This window comes from Sphaeramia orbicularis, chromosome 12, assembly GCF_902148855.1.
Source record: "Sphaeramia orbicularis chromosome 12, fSphaOr1.1, whole genome shotgun sequence".
Taxonomy (NCBI): Eukaryota; Metazoa; Chordata; class Actinopteri; order Kurtiformes; family Apogonidae; genus Sphaeramia; species Sphaeramia orbicularis.
The window spans coordinates 18,066,514-18,087,405 of NC_043968.1; the positions used below are offsets into that span (position 1 = coordinate 18,066,514).

The window sequence follows — 20,892 nt, forward strand, 5'->3', positions numbered from 1 at the left end:
ACTAAATTAACAGTTTACTTCCAGCAGCTTGTTCTAAGTAAACTGTGTACAGATGGAGCTTTGGTTTCAGCTGCAGCTTTTTTTTCTCTCTTTAAGAGAAAGCATAGTGAAAATACAGATTAGCGTTTTCCATATGACTGTCACAGTCAATTCTCTGAGTCACTGGAGGAAGAGTCACTGGTCTCAGCGATCAGAGGGTCAGGAATGAGCAAATCTAACAAATCCTGCTTTGGCCAAAGGGGCTCATGTCAGTTCAGTGTATGGTATAACATGCCAACATTCCACACCATCTGGTTTTCTACTTATGACTCAAGGACAGCGTCAAAAGTCTGAGCAATAAGAGGCTATGTTGTCACTTTTTACATTTTCCCCATAGTTCTGGTTTTTTTTGTGTGAATGGCCTATGCCGCACATTATTTTTATACGTTTCTAGGACTTATAAGAAGAGTTTAACCCATAAAGGCCCAAACATCCACCATCAACCAAAAGCATCTACTGATCTAAACTGTTGATCCACTAATCCTGTCGATACATGGCAATAATTGGAGTAAAATGCAGTTATTCATCTTTTCATGGTGATCAGATATGACCCATTTGTACGTTCAGAGGCTCTGTAGTTACCATGGAAACAGTCATCTTCTACAACATTGATTCGCCAGTAAAACCCATGGAGTTGGAGCAATGACAGTGGATGGAGACACTGGGTTTATGTTCAGTTAATGAGAGCTTTTACTCAAAAAGTCACTTTTTTTCTTTTTTTTTTCCTGTTTTGATATAATAACCTTTAAATTTACTGTGAGGTTTTATGAACATAAACATCAGTCAATTAAGCATAAGAAAATATATTATTTCCACTGGAAAAAATGCAAAATTCAGAAAATAATATTATAATAAATGGTGATAAACCAATTAGGAAAGGTTAAATTGAGAGAAAAATTAATTTGGAAACTGCCACAAAAATCACACTGGGTCTGTATGGGTTAATAAGGATTAGAGGATGCAGCAATATCAGTAACTATATATTTGTTTCTGCAGATATAAGTACAGATGGGTGAGATGTCTTGATAAGAACAAACCAAAAAAATAAGAAAAACTACCATTTACAGACTTGCATCACTTAGCAGTAGTGTTGTGTATTTGCACACATAAAATTAACATATTCACAGTGGATTTTGGCTGTTAAAGGAACCTGGTGTTGTGTAATGTGCAAAAGCATTTGAAAAAACACTGCAGTAGTTGAATAAAAGCCTGAGAAAATAAGAGGAGGAGCCAGTAGATGACTGAGAACAGGATTTGGAGGTAAGATAGACCGACAGGACGCCTCTTCCTGAGTTACATCTGAGCTGCTCGTACAGTGAGCTTATTCTCTGTTTCCTGCCCTCCTGACAAGTATGGAATAATTTATGCTTCTTTTCACTTGACAAAGAGCTGAGACACATAAAGGGTAAGCAAACTTTTTCTTCCATTTTTCTCAAACTCAGTTCTTTTTGTCCTAGTTTTCTGGGTGTACAGCTGGGTGTGAGGTCGTACTTCAGTATACTTTTCCCTCCTGTGTGAAGAATTCCCCACAAAAGGAGGACAACTTAAAGAAAGTAACTGTTCCTTCAGCTTTGGGTGTATATGCATGTCCCTGCAGCCAGTGTTCACAGTGCTCACCAGCAATGGCAGAAATTCACAGAAGTTGTCATTTTTGTGCAGAAAACCTCATGAAAGAGTTGAAGACCTGTAAAATGCTTGGCATGCAGGTTGCCCCTTCAGGTCTGTGCATGTGAAAACAGAAGATGGAGCCCAGATTCTGTCTTTCTCCTGTTCAGCGTGTGCTTCTCTGAATTCTTTTGTTCTTAAGTAAAGAGGCTGAGACAAACAAGTCAAATTGTATTACCAGAAATGACAGTGCACCATTGCCAAGATTAATATCCAGCTCTGATCACACAATGCCTTCACTGTTTTTCCCTTCCAGCTTCACCAGAAGGTACAGCAAAATTTCCCCTAAAGCAAATTAATCATTGACTGAGTTGTTCATTGTGTTCGTACTGTATGTATGTGGCACTTTTAAGCAGCTGAACTGACCTCCTCTGGGTGTAACTGATAGTTCCTCCTTTTCTGTAAGGCTTAAGCGACTGATTCTCACACAATGGGGTGTAAAACGCCAGCATGTTACAGAGCAGTGCTACTGAATATGACCAACATGATTTCATACTACCTTGTGATGCAGTGACTTCTCTACCAGTCAAACCAGAAGAATGTGAATTATTTTAAGACACACCCGCTAATGTGTGACAACTGTACAGTACAATAAGGATAATGGTGAGGCTTTATATCTCACAAATAAGTCATTCATGTATAAATGGTGACTTGTTTTTAAGAGTTGAACTGCAAAAACACTTACAGCACTCACTCCTGTATGTGGATCATCATACAGGATGAATGTTCCTGATGGAGCTGCACTTCCTTTTTCTTTCTCTATCTTTTAGTTCATTTGAATATTATGTTTCAAAGAAAACCACAGTTGTACAAACCAAATGGATCAGAGCAAGACATATTACAAAGTCATTCTGATTTAAGTGACACAGATACATGTAACCAAGTAGATGGTATTACATTTTAAGCAGAAATCAACTATGGTGTATAAAAACATATCTTATGACATTGCAGAGTAAAAGCTGGCATCGAGCTGTTGTGAACTTCATTACTTTCTCGAATGCCCCCAAGCTACAACAGTCATCATGTTTCATGTATTTAGTAATGAACATTAGTCTCTGATCTAAACCTGTTCTGAAATTCAGCCATAATCAGCCTCAATGTTGGCCTTATTAAAACAATAGGAAATTGATGAGGGTAGTATTTCACACACATGTTCCTCCTGTCAGTTGTTTCCAAAAACTCCCTGCCTTTCTCAGTGATCTTCTCCACTCACATGTGAAAATGTAAAGCAGTAAGTACAGTACAGAAGACATGTATTTGACACCAGGGAGGAGCAACAAGTTATGAATCAGTAGTAATAAAACAAGTACAAGTACAATTAAAGTAATTATACACCATATTGACAAAGGTACAGGGAAAATATTGAAAGATAACATAACAAAAAATGGATTCTATAGTCATGTGTTTAACATTGATGTAGAAAAGGCCTAAATTGAGTGCAAAATTGACTTATACAGAGCCAGCACTGAAATTTTTCAGTTTCCTCACACCAAAAGAGTCATATAGTGGCCGAGTTTTTTTGTTTGTTCAGTTTTTACAGGCCACTGCACTGATAATCATCACACAGGTCATTGGTTGTACTCTGCGACAAAAAACGTTTTCATACAATTTAATACCAGGATGTAGTTAGGGAAACAGGTTCTCTATTTTCCTATCTGAAAAAAAAATCCTAGAATTAAGAATGTCCCCTAAAGTTCCTGGTAAAAATAAAGATTATTCACAATCACAAAGCATCTTTAGCCTTAAAAGAAGGTGAAACCCCAGAGGAGGAACTTGGAGAATTTAAGAGGAGAAACTAGGTTATTACAGTTAAAGGTGGGGTAGGAGATGTTTCCCTGGAGCATTTTTACTATATTGCTTAAAATCCCCTTCACACCCCAACTGTAACCAATTAATTAAATGCTGTAACACAAAAATTAAAAAAAAAAAAAAAAAATTTAGTCACCTGTGAAATGGGCAGGTCTGAAGAAACACCATCCAATCATTTTAACCGGCCCATCGAAATGATTGAATAGTGACATGTCTATCAATCTCAACTACCATTTGTCCCTCCCCTCTTTGCTCGTACCCCTCTTTGTGCACAAATTGCACATGCTCAGAGGTTTGGAGCACTTATACAGGAAACAGAGCCAGAGCTTGGCTGTATTAGCTATATTAGGATGCAAAGTTCACCGGCAAACTGGTTTGTCACTAACATAAATCAGTAGGGAATGTAACGTGAGCCAGCTAGATATGAATTGGGGCTGCTCTGCCGACAAACATAATGGTGAAATGCACAGATTACAGCGCTCAAAGCAAACTTTAGTGGGCTGCTACCCTGACATCAGTCTGACTGCTGTTCTTACTAGCCCGAGATTTCTTAGAACACATATCGAAACAAGTGAAAAGTCCAACTTCTAATCTAATGTATTGATATACAGACCTGAATTCAGAGGTACACACGGATCCGTGGGGGGTGGTGAGTGGGAGTGAATCATAAAAGCGGGGGGTTATTGTTGGAGGAGAATGAATGAGGTAAGCATAGATCCAGGAAAAGGGTGGGTGGGGGGGTTAACAAAGCAGCTCAAACATTTGTGTCATAATTAACCCAGTGACAGTAACAGTTCCAGTGAGGACAGTGAGTCAACAATCTCAGGTCCAATGTGGTCTACAGGGTCTGTAAGGGCCACCTCTGTATGAACAGTTAGTGTACCTGCTTTGTTAGGTACCATGAAGTAATGGTACTAATGTAAGGAATGATATTCAAAGGGATAATGTGGATGTGGACAGGGGTCTAGATCAACACTTATGTCGGCCTAATGTTAGAAAAGTCATGTTCTAATGTTATCAAATACATGTTCCTTTCACCTTACATGTGTTTTTATTGTGTTTATTTATATTTATATATATATATATATATATATATATATATATATATATATATATATATATATATATATATATATATATATATTTATTTATTTATTTATTTATTTATTTTTTGCCACTTACGAACAAGGAACCAAATATGGTAACTTCATTAACCTTGATCTTCTACATGACAGTAAAAAACTTGGAAAATTTTCAGAAAAGCAATACAGTCATTTTAAATTTCAGAGTATTTCTGGCTACCCTATAAAGGGTTAAAGCTGCACAGAATTAAAAGAACAATAAGTTAGATACAGTGGCACCTAGGAGTGAGAAACTGAAACCTCACCCTTTCCAAGTACGGAAGAGTCCCCACCATGGATGTCAGCTTATAAAAATATGTGAAATGCTCTTTAGTCAGTGTTTGGTTTGTCCATTCTGGGCTGCTGTAGAAACATAAGCTTAGAAAACAGTGATTTGTTTGTGCAGGTGATTCTACACACCATATCATATTTTTGACAATACAAACGTCAGCCTTACACTTGGCACTTTTAATATTTTGTGAAAACCAATTTTGCGATCAGTCATAATGAGTCACCCTCAAAGAATAATCATTTAGCTTCAGAATTTTATCCTCTTTTAGCAAATTATCTTCTTTTACTCTCCTGCAAATTCCACTTGAGGTCAAGTTATTTCAGCATAAAGCTTTGGTAAACACATCATATACAGTCGCGGAAAAAATTATTAGACCATCAAAAGTCATCAAAACCAATGGTTATGCAATCAAGTACTAACTCCTGTGTGTATCATGTCACTAACACAGACAGAAAAGAAAACATGGAACCCCTAAAAGCACTGTTTTTGTCAGTACAATGCCATAGCCATTGATGTAAGAACTGAAGTAATTTTGGTTATTATCAAGAAAACCATGGAAAATGGATAGATATCAGCTCTTAAGTTAAACTCTTATGAGCTATTTTTGTTGTTATCATTATATTTGTCCAAACAAATGTACCTTTAGTTGTACCAGGCATTAAAATGACCAAAAAATTGAAGAAAACAAGGGTGGTCTAATAATTTTTTCCGTGACTGTACACAAAACAGTAGACTGACAAAGTTAGTGAAGTCTGTCTTGACCAAAACTTTAACTAAAATGAAAAAAACAAGAGACTGAAACAAGATGAGAGTTTAATGTTTCTGTCAGCAGGATGTAACAAAGAAACTGATAGTATGTCAAAATATTAATTTCATTGCACAATATGTTTGAGGTTGTGTCTTTATCTCCTTTTGGTGTACCTAAGCAGCCAAAAAAAGAAAATGGTGATAAGTTAAGTCCTCTATTCTTTGCAGATGAGTGAGCATGACTGCAGCACCTCCACCTCTCAAACAGAGGAAGAGATTGAAGGAGAAATGGATGAAGACACGAACGGCGACACTAACGGAGAGACGGAGGTGGAAGGGGAGAAAGAAGACACAAACAGACCAGCCCTGACTCTGTCCAGTTTATCTTCTCTGCATGCAGTGCTTCGCATCAAACAGAAGTACCAGGCCATGAAGAAACGGCGCCAAGAAAGGGCTCTGAACTTTGGAGGACCAGGGGCCCTCGTAGGGGCTCCAGTACGAACCAGCCCCAAAATCTTCACCTTTGACAGACCCTCAACCTCCTCAGCCACCGCTCTGTCATCATATGTTCCTCATAAGAAGAAAAGGAAAAGGAACAAACGGGTGCAGTTTCCAAACAGCGCAGGACGTAGGGTTCCAAAACAGGAGCGCAGCCGAGCCAAATACTGCCTCTACCTGCTGTTTGGCATCGTCTTCCTCCAGGTAAAGGAGATTATTACTGTCAAAATGATCATAACAGGATCATGAAAATGCAAGATCATGTAGTTGTCAGTGGTTGGATCTTTTACTCTAAACCAGGGGTCACCAACCCTGGTCCTTGAGAGCCACTATCCTACATGTTTTAGATGTATCCCTCTTCCAACACACCTAATTCAAATGATAAGCCTATCATCAAGCTCTGCAGAAGCCTGATAACAACTGTCAGGTGTGCTGGAAGAGGGAAACATGTAAAATATGCAGGCTAGTGGCTCTCGAGGACCAGGGTTGGTGACCCCTGCTCTAAACATACTCTGAAAAGTATTGCTTCACTGACCTCTTCTAGTTTACATGCCCAGTTTTTCGCTGGGGTCAGAAATGACTCAGCTTTATTGTGTTGTCAATGGTACATGATAGAACGAAATATAGTCTCAGTTTTGTAGCATAGAAGATAAAAGGATAAAATATGAAATAAAATATATAAAAGGTAAATAGGTTAGCATAAAAAAAACTACTGTAAAATGTGTGAACAAAATAAAAATAATAAAATAACTTCTTAATATGTAAAAAATTTCACAGTATGCAGCAACAATACAGTTTAAAGTGATGGTGCATGTAGCAGCAGCATGAGTAACAATAGCCTCTTTTACACAGTACTTCTGTTACGGGAAAATTTCGCCTTTATTCTGGAACGATGTCTGTATAAACAAAATGGTGGGATCATTTAGTCTCACCTTTATCACAGCTTTGTAACGCCTCTGGAAGTAGTAACAGAGACATGATTAAGGTGGAATCATAATTCCAGAACGCTTTGTAAAAGGAACATCTCTCATTCTGCAACCAAGGTGTTGTTTTGATGACGTATTGCGTGTGCGAACTCCGCGCCCAGGGGATTTAAAAATGAGCGTGGGCGGTGTACAGTAGACAAACATATCAACGCAACCAGAAAGATGTCGAACTGGGGAAACACCGAGATCCACGAGCTGCTGTCATTTCGGATGCACGACTCTATCCATGCTCACATTTGTGGAACGATGAAAGACTCTGGAGAGGTTAGCAACACCACTGTGGTCGGGACATTTCCAACGTGCAAGTGATACGTCACACTGTACGTTGTGTTGCGTCACCGCTCCTTTGATTCCAGAACGCAGGTCCACTGTGTAAAAGTCCAGCCTGTCTCACCTCTGTTACTCCTTTGGCTTGGCTGTGGAAATCGGTCAATGGTGGAAAAAAGGAGGGATCACCATTACACCTTTCTTCCGAGATCTCTGTGTAAAAGTAGCTAATGAAATAAAATCGCAAATGTGCTGCGTTGCACCTTTAAGTACAACTGTGTTGGTCTGTACAAACTTTTTAACACTTTAACTTTAACCGGAGGTCAGTCAAAAGAGTACTTTCAGAAAAAGTTACACCTTGAATACTTTGTAAACTTGCTTTATTCTCCCAGTGTATCTCCTCATTCAGGGTCAGAAAAATAAGACAGAGTATACAGAGGATAAAATTTGAACATGCTCTTTCATATAGTTGAGTCAGAGTCTTATTAATATTTAGACATCATTGGCTGTTGTCATGCAGTTGTTTAAGGACTAGTGTGTAGGATCTAAAGGAATTTAGGAGGCACCTACAAAAATGATTCATGTTTTCATTTGTGGATATTAACATGAGTGTAAAAATTGTGTTAGAATGAGTGGGTAATTTTTACCAGGAGAGCAGGTCACCATTCAAGGAGTCCACCATGCTTCTACAGTTGCACAGAATGGACTTTTTAGTGTTTTACACAAGTGTTAAGGCACACTATCACCTAGCATGTTTGAGTGCAGATCAGAGTTAATATCTCCTTAACTAAGCCCAGAACAAATTAAAAAAAAATGAGGGACTTTAGTAATTTTACAATCAATGTTGTGGAGAGATACAGGGTACAATCTATAACTATAACTTTACTACCATCTACAACTTTACTACCAGATGTTACTAAATCTCACACACTGGACCTTTAAGGCTTGAATACATCAATATGTGGCAGAGTCTTTGAGGGATTCACAGGTCATTATTAACTGTGGTCATCTCTTATTATGAGTGGTCTCCTTCACAGTTTCAAACATAAATATTTAAAATAGTTGCAGCTGTATTTCCTGTTGCAGTTCTTGCTAATGTCAGCATCTTTAACATGAAAAAAAACAATGTCTTTCCAAAGAATGTGGGCAGATTGACATATATACATATATGCTCAACTGGATTTTCCTGAGAAACAGGAAATCCTCCAGAATGTCTCTCCAGTTTCAACAAGTTCTAGTCTTTTTAGATAATCTATGCAACGTAGTAACCTCACATCACTTCTTAATGTTTATCACTTGTTTGTGTCCAGGTGTACAACGCCATAGAGAATCTAGATGACCACGTACTCAGATATGACCTGGAAGGACTGGAGAAAACTTTGAGGAGGGAGGTGTTCGGCCAGCAGGGAGCGGTGGAGGCTCTGCTGTCCCACTTGAAAGACTACCTTACCACTTATGTTCACAACAAGCCACTAGTTGTTTCCCTGCATGGCCCCAGTGGAGTGGGGAAGAGCCACATAGGTCGCCTCCTGGCTGGACACTTTCGCTCTGTGCTAGGGGAGACTCTGGTTCTGCAGTACTATGTCCTCCACCACTGTCCCCAGGAGGCAGACGCCCTCAAGTGCGCCAATGACCTCTCCGCTCTCATCTCAGGGATGGTCGAGCAAGCGGAGGATGAGGAGAAGATCCCGCTCTTCATCTTTGATGAGGCCGAGCACATGCATGAGGAGATCCTTGATGCGCTGCGGCAGCTCGTGGTCACCAAAAAGTCCAATGAGTACCTGAACGCTATCTACCTGTTCCTGAGCAACCTGGGTCATGGACACATCACCAAGCACATGTTACACAACTCCTCAAGTGTTTCTAGGGCAATGACAGCATCGGGTCACCTCATAAAAGAGCTGACTCCAATTCTACGCAACACTCTTGAGAAGCTTCACCCACTGTGGAATGAGGCTGACATCTTACCGCTGGGCCTCTTGGAGAAAAGTCACGTGATGGAGTGCTTCTTGGATGAAATGACTCGAGAGGGCTTCTACCCAGATCACACCAACATTGAGCGGCTCGCGGGGGAGATAGAGTATTACCCGGCTGTAGGGGAGCATGAATATTCCCAGACAGGCTGCAAGCAGGTGGTGGCAAAAGTAAACCTACTGTGAAGTCCTCCACACGAAATATTTGGATGTTCCAAATTCTTTCACCCATGAAGATGTAAAGCATGAGAAAAGAGGACAAAAGGTCACTGAAATGAGATGACTCAGAGCCAAATGCTTTCAAGAAGAACAGGTTTATCACAGAGAAAAGAGAAGCAGGACACACAAGAACACAGACTGTGATGATGCTGGGCTCTTGTGGGAAACAGCTGGCATCCTGTGAAGAGGTTTGAACATGCTGGCCTATAAAGAGTTCTTACAGGGTCAGTAAATTCAACAACAAACAATGATTATTATTTTCTCACTCACCTGCCACTGGTTTTGTTGCTTCTCTGTCATTCCTGACACCATCCAAACAACAGAAGAGAAATAAATAATATGTTTCTAACACAGAATGTTTAACAACATGGTTATGGTAACTGAAGATACCAGAATTCTGTTGAACTGACCCATTTAACCATCTGAGGCAAAGGATATGTTCTAGGCAGCTCAACCAGACATGAATGCTCATTAAAAAGAGAGTGCAGGACATTTATTACTGGATAGTTTGTGCTCTCAGTAGGAAACTAAAGGAGAACTTGAGGGAGATGGTAAAAACACAGAAAAGAATAATAATATTCATTCTCCATATGTGGGAAGATACATGATGTAATATTTCAGTCACTAACACTCATTTAAGAATATTCATTCCTGATTTTTTGAAGTGGGATGCATGACTTTCCAAAGGCTAGTGTGAGAATCACCAGTATACAAATCAGTGAATTAATAATTATACAACATTTTTACTTTATTCGTTAGATCCTGCACTGGAACATCAGATTTACATGATTTACTAGCTAAATGTGAAACATGTCTAAGTGCATTTTTAAAAATGTATTTTTGCATCCATTTGTATATCACAAATGAACATTAAAGGGGACAAAATAAGGAGTTTATTGCTTTTTTTAATGTGTGACTATTAAAACACTGGCAGGGTCAGCAGTGTTTCCAGAGGTTCTCCATATTAAGTTTACTGAAATTACAGACTAGTTAGGATGTCAGGTGTAAATGGAGCAAAACCTGCAGCATAGTCTCAGTCAGTGCTGCAGAACCATCCCCGCTCTGTTTTAGTCAGGCATTGTGTCCTTGGGCAAGACAGTTCACCTTGCCCCCAGTGTCACTCACACTGGTGTATGAGTGCATATGAATGTTCAGTGGTGGTCGGAGGGGCTGTTTGGTGTGAATCGGCAGCCACGCTTCCATCAGTCTGCCCCAGGGCAGCTGTGGCTACAAACATAGTTTATCACCACCAGAGTGTGAATGTCAGAGCAAATGAATGATGGATCAATAATGTAAAGCACTTTGGGTGCCTTGAAAACCGTTAAAAAAATTTAATCCGTTATTATCATTATTATTTTCCATGGCACTGATGGCAAAGTGGGCGTGGTCAACAGCAGCTCATGCACATTTAAAGCAGGATGCTGAAACCTAATGCACACATTCTGACCACGTGAGATATACAATTGGTTATAAATACAAATACTATATAAAATAAATATTCATGTGTAGAGAGTGCCTTTCAGTTAAACACAACATCAAACAAGTGGTGCCAGGCACAACAAACCGCGCCCCTCACACGTATTGTAGCTTATTTTGGCATTGATCCAGCTGATGTCATCATGTCTATGCATGTGCTGATGTCAGCATATCAGTTGCCTCTATATATGTGCCAAGTTTGAAGTAAATTGAAACAAAATTAATTTTTTTACAGACTTTTCAAATTTTGCCCATCATAAGTAAATGGGAAGAAAAAAAAGATTTTAAAAATTCATTAAAGATTTGAGCTTTGACCTACTTTTCCCAAAATGCAATGACATCTATTCTGGGTCACTGGCAATCTATAAAGCCACTTTAGTATGAATTCAAGCCATAGTTTTGCTGTTACAGACATTTGAAATGTCACCCATTATAAATAAATGGGGGAAAGATTTAAAAAATTCATAAAAAATTTTAACTTTGACCTACTTTTCCTAAAATGTAATCAGATCATCTGTAAAGCCAATTTGATATGAATTTAACCAATAGTTTTGCTGCTGGAGTGTTAACAAAGAAACAAACTGAACCAAAAAAATACCCCTTGCCTCCCCTTCGGGGCGGGGTGGGGTGGGGTGGGGGGGTGATACTGTGAGATTCCCCTCAATGCAACCACAACTACAGTCTGCCACTCACCTTAAGACAGAAAACCCGTGTCACTCAGGAAAGTGCAGAGCTCAGTCAAGGCCCACTCTTCTTTTTACCCACAACATCATAAACACACTAACCAGAACTTAGTACTGGTTCTCCTACATTCTGAGTTCGCCTGGGCTTGTCAAATATTGTATTAACTCAAAATATATTCCTGCCTTCATGCACCTGCTCCAAAAAATTAATGGGTTCATTTTTGAACCGTTACCTGACTTTCTACTAAATGTATTAATTTTTGCACAATTCTGCTGACAAACTGGAATGATCAATGACCTCCTTGGTAGAGGTGATAATTAAATCTATGAGAAAATGTGTTAAGAAGTCATAAGTGGACAGAGACAACACCACATTTGAATGAGGAAAGATATTAAACTTTCCAATTTTTTTTTATTAGATTTCCCATAGTTGACATCGGAAAAAAATGAGGTACTGTGTCTAAATGACAAAGAAATGATTTTCATATAATCATGACAAAACAATTAAATGGAAAAACACATTTCAATGTTTTATATTGAAATAAAAGGAAAAGTCATGTAGGACACAACACCCTCCTACATTATCCCATCAAGCATTTTGACCTGAAACAATGAGCTGTATAATATGTACAGATCTGAGGAGTGTGGGTAGTTTAACAAAAGAGTATTGACAGCAAGAGCGCAGTCCCCTAGCAACATGAGGAAACAGCTGGCCATCAAGTTAAGACGCCTGGTGCCACTGAAGTCGAGACAACTACAACATGGTACAAGCAAATGCCAGATATTCTTAAATGACATAATTTTGTGACTACTGTGCTAAACAGATAGATGAAAACAACATTGTAGAAATAAAAAACTAACTACTAGCTACCAGAAGATTCCACAACATTGATTTCACCTACCGGAGGAGGAGTCACAAAGGATTACAAAGACCATTTAGGAGCATCTGTACTGAACAGACGTCATGTTCCTGTAGAGCAATGCAGCTTTAAACATCCTTCATTCAGTCAAACTTCAGCCTTCAGAACTTCATTCTCAGAAGCACTTTGATAATTCAGTCACATGATGTTGTAACAAAACATTTATATGGATTAAATAGTTACAACAAAAGAGTTTCATACTCAAACCAATGTGAAACAAAAATAGAAAACAGACACTCTGCACCTTTTTTTTTTAACCAAGCAAATAGGCTTTCAACTCTGCATTCATATCTTCTTACATGCTTTGAGGAAGCCGGGGACAACTGAGTACAGAAGCTTTAATGAGCTACACATTTACACCAATGACTACTTCACCCAAGACCTACAAGGAAATAAATAGTGTCACTTCAGAAACCTTAAAACTGGAATAATCCACAATTATGTACCATCAGTTTCAGGATCATCGAGCTCCTCTCTTGAGCATGATGCAGAGACTCGACTATTACTGTCAAAATGCTCTGAACTGTGTGATCACAGGCGGGGGAAGGAAGGGGGGGGTCACTGTATGTGCAGGGAGGTGTGAGGGGGGAAGAGTCCAGAGAGGAGAAGCTACAAGAAAGTGGCGGTGGACAGGGGGTAGAAGAGTGTGTGTGGTGATGTGGTTCTGAGCTTGGTTTTTCCTGTGTTGGGGGGGGTCGGAGTCATCCACTTTATGCCTCCAGCTCGAAGCCCATGCCGACTTTGTGTCCGCCGGCATTGAAGTTTTTCCCATCAATCAGAGCAGAGAGGGTGACTTTAACACCTGCACAGAGAGCAGGAAAGGAATGTGTTAGAGTCAAAGTTTTGTTTAACAAATTGCATTTGCTGTTACAGGGTTCATACACATTTTTCAAGGTCAAATTCAAGCACTTTTAAAGGTAATTTTCAAATTTTTCCATCACAGTATCTTATCGCTGGGGTAAAATAGATGAATACATATCGTCGACTTCATCCGCTTATCCGGGTCACAGAGGCAGCAACTGCAGCAAAGAAGCCCAGACAGCCCTCTCCCCAACCACACATGATTATTTTTTTTCACTTTTTATCACATTGATGTACATTGTATTATGCTATAAATATCTAAAATTATTTTTCATAATAGCAAAAAGTTTAGAAAATTTTTTCCAAAAAAAAGGGAAGCCACTTGGCGTTCTTCATTCACGCTCACACCAAGCCAAATATTAAGATAAAAATGCACCTGGAGTCGACCTGAGAGCACCCATTTATTTTCTTTTTTGACATGAAGTCTTATTTTTCTAAATGTATCACCTCTCTGTGAGTAGCTTTGGCATCTAACCTGGCAGAGTTAATATTAAAAATAAATAAATAAATCACAGAGTTTTAACTGCAGGCACTTTCAAGCATTTAAACTAAAATTCAAGCACTTTTCAGACCTTGAAAACACAACATTGAAACTCAAGCATTATTAAGGATTTCAAGCACCCGTACAAACCCTGCTGTTAAAACCATTAATTCATTTGGATTAACGACAGTCTACCTGGCCGAAGGCTCTGGGTGTAGCCGACTCCGATCAGACTGGCATTGTTGACTTTGGCCTGCAAGAAGAAACATGAACACATGAGAGTTGTTAGTGAGAATATTCAGCACTTGTAGAATGCCAGAGTAGAGGAATATGCAGAAGACTTACAGACAGGGAGGCGTCTTTATCCAGCTTGTATTTGGCAGCGATGCCGAAGCGAGTGTTGTTGCTGCCGGCGGTCCAAGCCAGAGTGACCGCTGTCTCCAGCTCGTCATTCACCTTCTGGTAAATGGAACCGCCAAACTCAGTCCCGTCATTACTGACAGAGAAAACACACAGATTCAGGAATATTCACACACACAGACATGCCGAGATGTTGAAAATGTATCATTCTGAACAGTTCATCCACCCCTACAGATTTTTTCCTGTCAAGTCTCACACATTATGAAGCATTTGTTCCAATTTTTAATAAGGAGACTCTTTCATATAAAGTACCGGTGCATCCTGCATCCATCAGTATTACAAAGAGATGGGAAACTAAGTGCGTACTGACATCTCAATAACTCCCCTAAAATGATTTTACTGCATACATTAAGTGTTCTCAACCTAGAAGTCAGGGACCCACTATGGACCTTTTGTAAAACTATTACCAATTGCAGATAAAACCAGTAAAAAACTTTCTAGAAGTAAAATGTATATTCATATTTCTGCATTCAGAATATTTTTTTAACAAGACCAAACATTGCATAAAAGCTGGTGGATTTACGCAACATATTACATGGAGGGGGGGGGGGGGGCGCAGATCAAACAGCCACTTGGTTAGTTTATGTAAAGGACACAGGGTGGATCTGTTAACCTTGCTCTGTCCAGTTCCAAACACACCGGAGTACTCACACATTGGTGTGTAGCTGAAAGTCCCCAGCCCTGTATCCGAGGGCAAAGTTATTCTGGACCAGTTTGGATTTAGCTGTGTCAAAGGCCATCTGGTAACCAGCCAACCAGCCCTCGTAGCCTAGCACGGCATTAGCGTGGATGATGGGACCCTCGCAGTCAACATCACAGCCCAGGTTTACAAAGTCACGCTTGTAGCCTGTCTTCAGCTTGCCGCTCTTTTTACTGGAAAAACATTTGCAAAACCATGAAATCCCTTCTAGTATTAACAATGACACACCTGTAAAACAACTTAGTATGTTGTAAAGACAAAACTGGAGAGTGTTTTTACAGTGTTTCATGTAACCTAATTTGGAATCTGTCTTTCTAAAACACAGAAAATTAAACCAAACAAATGTAGTCTCACCCTGTGTTTGGTACAAAAGAGGTATCCAAGGCGAGCTTCAGTCCTTGAGCCAGCTGTAGATGAAATAATACTATGCATTAACAGTTTTTCCAACCATGTACTAATGAAAAGATGTGTGGATATCACTTCAGAAACCAGGTGTAAATACCTATAGTATATCCACATACCTGGTCCTCCACAGTGACTTCAGTTGCCAGTGTATTATCTGTATTCCACTTCTGGTTGAAGCTGAGGCCCAGTTCCTTCATCTTGTATTTGGTCTCCAGACTCCCTGAGGCCTTTCCTGTGTCTGTGTTACTGGAGCCAGATGTGTTGAACTCCTGACAAGATGGACCAGGGGGAATACAGAGGTCAACCAGATATGACAAATATGAAATCAAAGAGGGTGGAAATACAGTGAAAATATCCAAAGTATGAGATTAAAATATAAAGAGGAACTGAGAGAAAAGGAGAAATTCTACTGATCATGATGTCTAAACTGTACAGAAATTACAACATCAGCAGAAATGAGAGGATGATTTAAGTAATAGTGTGCACATTACATAGATAAACAGCTGACAAACATACACTGACCCCCAACATTAATCCATGCAACACACCAGTTACATATGAAATGGACAGAAAATACACAGAGGAACACGCTGAACTTTTTAAACCATTTTACAATAATGAAATGAATAATGACGACACTAAACTAACATTAACAAATTCAAGGTGCTTCACAAAACAAAAAAATTCACCATCCCGATAAATTACCCAGTAACGAGGCTACAATAAAAAAAATACATTCAAGACCCTGAAAGTAATTTGAGGATTAACTTTTTTAACCGAGAGATGAGAAAAAGCATATACCCTGACAAACTGCACCAAACTGTTCATCTAACCTGAAGACGACACATCTGAAACAGTTTACCACAAAACCATGAATCTGAGCAGATGTTCAGGAAGTTTGTTATGAAGTGTCTTAAATTTAAAGATGCCACATCATTATGAATTCATTGTGATGGTGAGATCCAGATACAGTATCTGTATTACTGTTAAGAATATTTTTGGTCTACTTAGAAAATTACATGAAAAACACCAGACAGGAAGTAGGAGAGACACAGAGTAATCTTTAACTGAGTAAATTGAAGACTTAATCAGACAGAACTGTACGAATGTCTGGAGAGCTATATAAGGAGATTACAGAAAAGACATCAAGCATTTAGCTAATTGCATGTCAACAACATAGTGGTATCTTTAACTGGAAATGATTTTAAGATGTTTAGGCAGTTTTATAAAAATTAATGAAAACCAAAAAGAACATCTACTAAAGTTAATTTTGGCTTCTGATCATTTTCCAATCAGTCATACATATAGCCTTACTATGCATCAAAACTGTGTCTGGAAAACTTCTGACAAACATAGAAATTTGTGATTATCAATATATCAAGATGTGTTCAAAATGTGTGGGGAAAAACCCTGTAACAAAGAACTTCTGTCAAAAAAAGGTGGTGTAACTAAGAGGTAAGAGGGTAATAAAGGAAATGGTTCACGGTGTAGTGCACTAAACTGTTTTTTAACTGTCAATTGAGATTTAGATAGCATTTAGAAAGTTATTACTCAAGCCCTGGGTGCAAATTAATACTTAAAGGTGACATATTATGAATTACAAAAAAGGAAGAAAGAAAAACATTAACCATGAGGACCACAGAAAGAAAAACATTTTGCGACACCACAATAAAAAAAGATGGACACTGTAGTTATGCGAGGAAACAGAAGAAGACAAAAACCCATGAAAAGACTCATTTCCAATGACACAGACAGGCAGAGCTGTTGGCTTTGACACCAATCTTACCATCTACATTAGAGTGCGAGCATCCAGAACAGCAGTGTAGAAATAGAGCAGGGGTTAGGAAAGGCAAGTGGAGAAACAGAGAGGCTGAAAACACACACAGGCCTGTCATGTTTCTCTACAACAGAGCACAGATTAAACCAAGCACCACCGCTTCAGCACAGCATGTCAACCTACAAACCAAGCTCAAGGTTACAGCAGGTTCAGGAGCTTAGTAACAGTTAAATCGCATCGGGGTTAGGGTTTTTTTCTGCCTTTTTTGGGTGTTGGTGCAGAGAGAGTTCTGAATCACATTAATTATTCACAGATGACAGTAAGATAAGGCAAAGGAGGGAGAAAGCATTTAATGGGTTAAAAGGGGGAAAACAAGGGTTCATATACTCACCACTCCACTTTGTGATTTGGTCTTTAGGTCAAGTTTCACAACGCCAAAGCCTAGGCAATTACAAGAGAGAAATTTGGGTGTTAGCAGGAACTATATGAAACACAAAGGACATACGGGAGCATTTATTTAATCAATCTGCAACAATATGCTGCATGCTTATGTTTGACATACAGGATAATATTTCATAATTATGTAGAGATGGAGCAGTTAATTGGTTTGGCCAATTAATCTGCACCAATAAGATGTTGCACAGCCTAATAAAATAAAAAATAAATATTATGCTTAGTTTGATGTTCACTAACAGATGTAATGTTTTAGGTGTGATGACCTTATTACCAACATTGACTGATTGATCACAGGCTGATTTCGACCTATAAGTCAGATATTTGTTTTTTGTCATACAATCAATATTATATTGGCCTTAAAAGAAAAAAACTCAGTCAATCTCTACTATTACGGTATTTTAGGCATTATTTCAGCGACAACAATATCCATGATGTCTCACTTCCTTTATGTCAGCTCAAACATATCCATGCCATCTTTATAATCTTATGGACAGGTGCTGCAGCTGAAACACCTGATCTGAACAGGCCATGTTTCAAGAACTCCCTACAGTTAATAATTTACTCTTCCACCTAAAACGGTACTCACCATAGCCCTTGCTGAATATATCCTTGGCAGCCTTGCCCAGGTCTGAGTATGCAGGAGGGACAGCCATTGTGCTGCAGAACATTAAGTGTCAGCAAATCACATATTAGAAATCATACAACAGTCACACATTTGGCATTTAAATAAATAAATTAATGATTAGAAAAACTACCTTCTGCAAGACTTAGACTGTACTACATAAAGAAACTCAATAGATGACACAATTTAGATCGTGCAATTTTACCATGTATCTAAAACAATGAAAATCCAGTCATATGATGCACAAGCCCAGTCTCCTGGTAGACTCCAGCTGTAGGGAACAAGCTGTTCCTTTAGAGACTGATGGGAAGCTAACAGCTAATGGGTTCTGCATCCCTAATAAACTAGCAGACTACTTATGCACGTAAACGTCAATAAGCAAATAAAGCAATAACTGCTTTCCTAATTTTAATTTGACGATGCATATAGCTAAAACAGCTGAGCTACTTCACGGTGAAGCATCAGTGATCAGCAAGTCTCAAGGTTGTGGAAAAGGCCCTGATACCTCATCTTCGACACTGCTCTTAACACAGTTATATACAAGTAGCTACTAAAGTTATACGTAAAGTATTAATAATAACAGCTCACTTTGACGGCAGGGCTAAGTTTAAAGTGGACAGTGCTTTACCCTTGTGTTTTTTTTTTTGTTTGTTTTTTTTTTATTAAATATAATATTAAGAAAGAGTTAGTGCTGCATAATGCATCTCCTATCTGGGACAAAGGACAACAGATGGGCCAGTTAATAGAGGTGTGGGGGGTTTTGACAGCAAGCTAGTAGCCCAGTGAACTGCGGTAGCAAGCTAGCTAAAAAAGAAAAAGGGTTTGCAGCAGATGAACTGGTTAATTTTTAAAGTTCTCTGCCTAGCTCCCTAAAGTACACACCCCTTCGCAGTTAGCTAGTCGGAAACCAAGCTAAACGGTGCTAACGTTGACGGAAAACGTTGCAGTTTTGCGTTTCTGCACTATAACGAGCTATCATTCCGGGATTAAACTGTGCATTACAAGGCTAAACATTATTACATAACAGAGACACCGTTAGCTTAATCGCTCATCGGAATGTTGCTAACCTTGGTGGAAATGCACCGTTAGTCAAGCGTCAATTATCAGCCTTATTAATTAACTATACATAGCAAATAGATGTGTCACAGATAACGGTCCTTACCAGTGCAAAGGTGTTAGCAAGGGGAGTCTGCAAAGCCTGGAGTGTCCCTTGCGTGATGCTGCAGGGTGGATTGACAGCTAGCCTAGCTTAACTGAAGAGACGGAGACAGGGCACAATGAAGGAGACATATGGCGCATGCGCGGTACTAGCGAGTTGCTCACAGGCCTGAAAACAAAGAATCAGGAGTAAGAGACATGTCCTAGAAGAATCAAACAGGTTAATGCCACGTATAAATATAGGCATACAGAAATAGATATGGAAATTTGGACAGAGTATTTTTGTCACAGTTTTTGGCTGGCCAGTTTGAGCAGTGGGCAGGGGTCTCTGTGCTCCCCCTCCTCTGTGGCTGACCCAGAGGAAAACACCATAACCTAAACATTTTTATATTTAAGTAAATAAACACAGGAAATTATGAATTGAAATACTGTTCAACTGATCCTTCTCTGAATTATTGGCTGCTGGAATGTAAGGTTACAAGAATACTGACAGACTTTAAAATCAGCTGGCAATATTGTGTTTTGTGGGCTTTTTATGTTAAATGGACATCAGATGAACGACATTTTAATTTGTGCACTACCCTTCCCTTATACCTGTGGTTTTATTGGGTAATCTGGGGATTGAGTGGTGGATACAATAATACTGAATGTGTGTTTTATACAGTGCTTTGTGTATTCTGTGTGAGGGTGTGGGGCTCTTAGGCAGTGAGTGTTTGACCATATCATCCTAGTTATATTCACTGCAGTGGACACATATTTCTGTTTTTATTGCAAATGGAAATGAGTTATTGTCTTAGTCTTTTACAATGCATGGGATTAATGCTTCTGTGCATAGTCTATAAGAAACAAACTCTACTTTATAACTCAAGGTACTTGTATGAGGCCTAAACTGAGTCAAGTGAAGATGTGTCTGAGCTTGTCTAAGAATGAATTGTGTAGCTGGACTGAAAAGCTATCAAACTTGACAAGAGAAACTGTGTCGTACACCTAGAATTAAAACTTATTTGTCATATTGCACACTGATGTTTAAATCAATAAAAAGTTGTTTTAAAAAAGTGAAAAGAATGGCAACTTGTAATATCTGGTAAAATAGAATAAAAAGTGATAAACAAAAAGTGTTTTGAAAATATATATTTGCACATATCTGGCATGCATACCACATGCACAAAATGTAATAAAAATCATCATGATGTATTTAGATTAAAATACTGTATAACTCAACCATGTTGCATCCAAATCTGTGATTTATGAGCATGCATTTGTTTGCACTCTTTATCATGTGATTCATTTAATTGGTTTCAAAGACTATTAGGGATT

General features: G+C 38.8%; 2 protein-coding genes across 3 annotated transcripts; one reads left to right on the plus strand and one right to left on the minus strand.

Annotated features, from left to right (window-relative positions):
• Positions 1-1,287: 1,287 nt before the first annotated feature.
• On the plus strand, positions 1,288-10,510 carry tor4aa (torsin family 4, member Aa). The gene is made up of 3 exons (XM_030148273.1): positions 1,288-1,444; positions 5,902-6,375; positions 8,735-10,510. Exons 2-3 carry the CDS (start codon positions 5,902-5,904, stop codon positions 9,581-9,583), a joined length of 1,323 nt encoding a protein of 440 aa, XP_030004133.1. The 5' UTR covers positions 1,288-1,444; the 3' UTR covers positions 9,584-10,510.
• A 2,430-nt stretch (positions 10,511-12,940) lies between these two features.
• LOC115429600 (voltage-dependent anion-selective channel protein 2) lies at positions 12,941-19,724 on the minus strand. Of its 2 annotated transcripts, XM_030149193.1 has the most exons (10): positions 19,580-19,724; positions 18,382-18,452; positions 17,731-17,780; positions 17,349-17,351; positions 15,679-15,831; positions 15,512-15,564; positions 15,109-15,330; positions 14,383-14,533; positions 14,233-14,290; positions 12,941-13,497 (listed from the first exon to the last, which is right to left on the minus strand). In XM_030149193.1, exons 2-10 carry the CDS (start codon positions 18,446-18,448, stop codon positions 13,406-13,408), a joined length of 849 nt encoding a protein of 282 aa, XP_030005053.1. In that variant the 5' UTR covers positions 18,449-18,452; positions 19,580-19,724; the 3' UTR covers positions 12,941-13,405. The 2 variants fall into 2 exon arrangements, with proteins under 2 accessions (XP_030005053.1, XP_030005054.1); XM_030149194.1 differs by lacking the exon at positions 17,349-17,351 and having other exon boundaries at positions 19,580-19,723.
• Between the last annotated feature and the right edge of the window lie 1,168 nt (positions 19,725-20,892).

Coding starts and splice junctions, on each gene's coding strand:
- LOC115429600 (XM_030149193.1), bottom strand. CDS start 18,448: ATGGCTGTCCCTCCTGCATACTCAGACCTGGGCAAGGCTGCCAAGGAT. Junction 17,781..18,381: donor TATATTCAGCAAGGGCTATG/GTGAGTACCGTT, acceptor GTAATTGCCTAG/GCTTTGGCGTTGTGAAACTT. Junction 15,331..15,511: donor TCTTTTGTACCAAACACAGG/GTGAGACTACAT, acceptor ATGTTTTTCCAG/TAAAAAGAGCGGCAAGCTGA.
- tor4aa (XM_030148273.1), top strand. CDS start 5,902: ATGAGTGAGCATGACTGCAGCACCTCCACCTCTCAAACAGAGGAAGAG. Junction 6,376..8,734: donor TTGGCATCGTCTTCCTCCAG/GTAAAGGAGATT, acceptor GTTTGTGTCCAG/GTGTACAACGCCATAGAGAA.